The 4,194-nt window shown below is 42.6% G+C and overlaps 1 protein-coding gene across 1 annotated transcript in view; it reads right to left on the bottom strand.

Annotated features, from left to right (window-relative positions):
- The window catches only part of rassf5 (Ras association (RalGDS/AF-6) domain family member 5), a 67,023-nt gene that overhangs the window by 4,025 nt on the left and 58,804 nt on the right, over positions 1 to 4,194 (bottom strand). The window contains exons 4-5 of the mRNA XM_015372471.1: positions 1,040 to 1,331; positions 832 to 947 (exon numbers count right to left, since the gene is read on the bottom strand). Of these exons, the coding sequence (XP_015227957.1) occupies positions 832 to 947; positions 1,040 to 1,331 (408 nt within the window). The remainder of the gene's footprint in view (positions 1 to 831; positions 948 to 1,039; positions 1,332 to 4,194) is intronic.

Below are 4,194 nucleotides of genomic sequence, written 5' to 3'. Positions count from 1 at the left end.
AGCGTTTCGTGTTCGTTTTGACTTCGTGTGGACTGGGCCTTAGTCGATGCAATCAACTGTTTTTCCTAAGATAGAAAACTTTGAATCAATTGACTGGATGATCTGGTTGAACTGTAAAGTGCCTTGAGATGACATGTGAAATAAACTGAATTGAACTGATATAAAACGTTAGATGACAATGACAACAAAGTTCCTAAATTATAAATAAAAAAATATGTTGTCTTTGTTCAAAAGGTTTATATTAGGAAAGAAGATTAGCTCCAATGAAAAGCAAAATCAGGACATTATTCTTCTCTTTAAGCGACCCAAATACTCTAAAAAGGTTTTATTTAGCTGAAATAGGAAGAGAACTGGCTCTTTGGATTGTAAAAAGTTGTATAAAGTTGAAGACCCGCAACGTTTTTCAAAAATAATACGTCCACGGAGCGACTAGAATGGAGCAGAATATAAGTGTTAATTTTGCATTTTATTTTATCCAAAACAAAAACTTAACTAATACCAGCGAAATAATAAAAACATGTTTTAGGAGCAGAAGTTAATGATTTTCATATCAGTCTCTAAAAGTGAAGGAAATCAGATCCAAGGTCTATTTCTCTTGTTATTCTGTTACAAACAATGTTGTTTGTTCCTCCATAAACAGTTGAATCCAGCAACCAACATCTGCTTCTATAGGTACGTTTTATTTTGCTGGACTGAGGGTATAAATGTCTCATCGGGTTCTAAATGTTGCAACCTCGATCTACAACAAACAATCCTAATAAAGCATTAAAAACAACCTAGAAATAATAAGAAAAGCTGCTGTTGCTCAGTGTGATATCCAGGGAGCCTCACCTCCACCTCTCCTGTCTCGTTTTCCTTCAGAACGAAGGTGAGCTGATCCGCATCAGGTCCTGCTATCAGCCTCAGGACGAGAGGATGCTCCGACAGAGGGAGCTTCTGGAACAGATCTGCACCGGAAACACAAAACAAAACCATGAGCCAAACGTCCTGCAGCACAAAAAAGATCCCCACAAGTCTCTTTGTTTTCTTTCCCCCTCACCCTGTCCGTCTCGGTGCGTCTGCCTGTACAAGGCGAACTTGCGAGGATCGTCCAGCACCATGAACTTCTTCAGCAGGCCCTGTATCACCTCGCCGGTGGTGGTCAGAGAGCTGATGTGGATCTGCTTCACACAGTCGCTCGGTAGGTAGAAGGACGTCCTCTTCTCCGTCTGCTGCCCCTTTTCTCCGCCCTGCTCTTCTGACGGGCCGCGCCCCCGGTTGGCCTCCACTGTGACGGGTCGACTGAGCCGCAGGTGGACCTTGATGAAGCCTGTGAAAGATCCGTCTGCAGCCTGGAGGAAGTCATGGAGAAGGCAGAGAAAACAGAGTAGGTTCCTTTAGTAGAGCTCGGCGGTTAATCAAATTTTTTTATTTTAAAGGGGTCATAGAATGCAAAACCAAGTTTCCATTGTCATAGATGAATAACAATAATTCAGTGGGTGAAATTGAAGTCCAGAGAAGTTCAAACCCAATCGACACCTCCTTTCTCCGCAAATCTCACAATTCTAAACTTCCACCATAAAACGGGCGAATCCATGGAGGGTATGAAGGGTCGACTGCTGGGCCGCTGACTGGACCGGACCTCAGCAGAGAGCCATGAGCCGCCCGTCCTCAGCCTACGGAGGGGGGCTGAGGCCGGTGTCCAGGCTACCATCACCGGGTTGGGTTCGGTCGCTCCGTCCCCCATCGGCTCCCTGCCCCCGTCTGCCGGAGTTCCCGGACCAGCCCCGGAGCTGACGGCTCGGTTCTGCTGCACTGTAGTCGACTAAAATTCCAGACGATTTTGAAATTCCCTTCAGACATTTTTTTAGGTATGGAAAGTACGACATGTCCGGGAAAAAGAGGACGTCTGGTCACCCTACCATATCAACAATTTGATGTTTCAGTGAGTGAGTGCTTGTTGCTATGATGCATCTTTGCTCATCAGCTTTGCTCGTTGTAAACCAACCAATCAGAGCACAGCTCATCTAAATATTCATGATCATACCATAAAAGGAAGAAAACCTGTCGTTTCATTCTAGGGCTTTTAACCAAGCTTGCATTAGGGCTCATAGAACAGCAAATATGCCATTTTCAGCCCAACCAATTTTACACACCCTATTAGAGACCTTAAAGGAATAGTACACCCAAAACATGATTAGCCTTCATTTTCTACTCACCCCCATGCTGAACAACACTCTGGAGTACTTTTTTGATATCTCAAATGCATCTGGAGATCTGGGAGGCTTCTTGCTGTCTGCTGACATTCAAATAATGGAGGTCTATGGTGCCCGAGGCAGAAAGGTCCATAAAAGTCCACAAAAAACGTGTCAATATTCCTCCATACTGCTCGTCCAATGTATTCCAAGTGTCCTGAGTGGGTAGCGTCCAGAATTTACTCGAAACGAAGTCATTTAGAATGTTTTTAGAGCATAAACAGTAGTGTATAGGATTTCCTGAAAGCGCGCAGATGCGCGTTCACGACGCTACGGAAGCCAGCAGACCAAACCAGCGCATTCAGCTCGGCAAAGAACTCATGCTCTTCCTCAACACTGAAGTCCTCAGACATTTTTCTTTCGTTGTTTCTTTCTTTGCACAGGTAAACAGCACATTTCTTCTTCTACGCTTGCATTATTGGCAGAGCAGACGCTGAATGCGCACTTTCATCTGGTTTGGTCTGCCGGCTTCCGTAGGCTCGTGAACGCGCATGTGCGCGCTTTAAGGAAATCCTATACACTACTGTTTATGCTCTAAAAACATTCTAAATGACTTCGTTTCGAGTAAATTATGGACGCTACCCACTCAGGACACTTGGAATACATTGGACGAGCAGTATGGAGGAATATTGACACGTTTTTTGTGGACTTTTATGGACCTTTCTGCCTCGGGCGCCATAGACCTCCATTATTTGAATGTCAGCAGACAGCAAGAAGCCTCCCAGATCTCCAGATGCATTTGAGATATCAAAAAAGTACTCCAGAGTGTTGTTCAGCATGGGGGTGAGTAGAAAATGAAGGCTAATCATGTTTTGGGTGTACTATTCCTTTAAGGACCAGCACCAAATACCCTATAGAATCATTCTATGACTCCTTTAAAAGGTTACCTTTTTTATAAAAAATCCATCCCCTCCTTGGGCTTCCAAAGCTCAGAGTGAATCCAGTTCTTAGATGTGTCCTCATAACTGATACAGCAGCTCTCAGTGCTTCGCCACCAGCTTCTAACATTTGGCCTGTCCTTGCTGTGAAACACGATTATTTTAAAGCCTGAAATTCTTTGCCATTTAACTTAAGGCCCCCCCAAAGAGCAGATGATAGAAATAAAAGCTAGTTTTTTTTTATTTTTCACCATGAAACAGACTTATTTATTAATTCTTTTTTTTTATTAATTTTTTTTAACAGTGTCCTGTCTGGCAATGTGGCAATAACAATAATTGTCTTGATGCCAAAAAGAGCCCAACAGACACATGTCTGGTTTTCTGATGTAGGATTTAATGTAGAGGACTGAAGTTTTCCTCGTCTTTACCAGGAACTCTATAACTTCTCAGCCTTCTGGCCCAAACTGGTCTGCTGTCAGATATAAAACTACTGGGAGGCTGTTTAACTTAGCGACAGAGCACTACTGCTACGCTCTCTCCTGGTGGTAAGTTATACAGCATCACTTTAAATATAAAAAGTGTTAAAAAAAATCATCATATTTCAAGTGAGAAATTTTATTTATTAGATGGAAAAAAAAGAATAAAATGATAAATTAACCTAAATTTTTAAACTAGAATTATTTTATTTTATGGGACACAAGTAAAATTCGGATTCAGCTTCAGCGTTTAGTTAAATTAAATTCACTTTAATTAATTAGGTAGAGTCTGATCAACGAAAACATTCTGCTGTCCAACTAGTGATTAAACCCTGAGAGAATGATGATCCAGTCATCCTAAACTGGAGCCACTTTTCCTCACTTTGTAGACCCTGCTTGCATCGAAACACGGTGGTGGCAGTATTATGCTCTGGGTTTACTATTACCCCATTTACACTACCCTTGAAAAACCGAGCCGAGACCGGTTCGAGCTCAGTAACTGAGATAAGTTATCGTGTGTAAATGGAAAGCAAACTGAACAACTAGACACAACCGAACCGAGGTAACTGCAGACTAGTTCCAGAGGTGCGCTCGGCTCGGTTTTTC

This window comes from Cyprinodon variegatus, unplaced genomic scaffold (assembly GCF_000732505.1).
Source record: "Cyprinodon variegatus isolate N-32 unplaced genomic scaffold, C_variegatus-1.0 Scaffold72, whole genome shotgun sequence".
NCBI lineage: Eukaryota > Metazoa > Chordata > Actinopteri > Cyprinodontiformes > Cyprinodontidae > Cyprinodon > Cyprinodon variegatus.
This window is presented reverse-complemented; position numbering and strand designations above follow the sequence as displayed.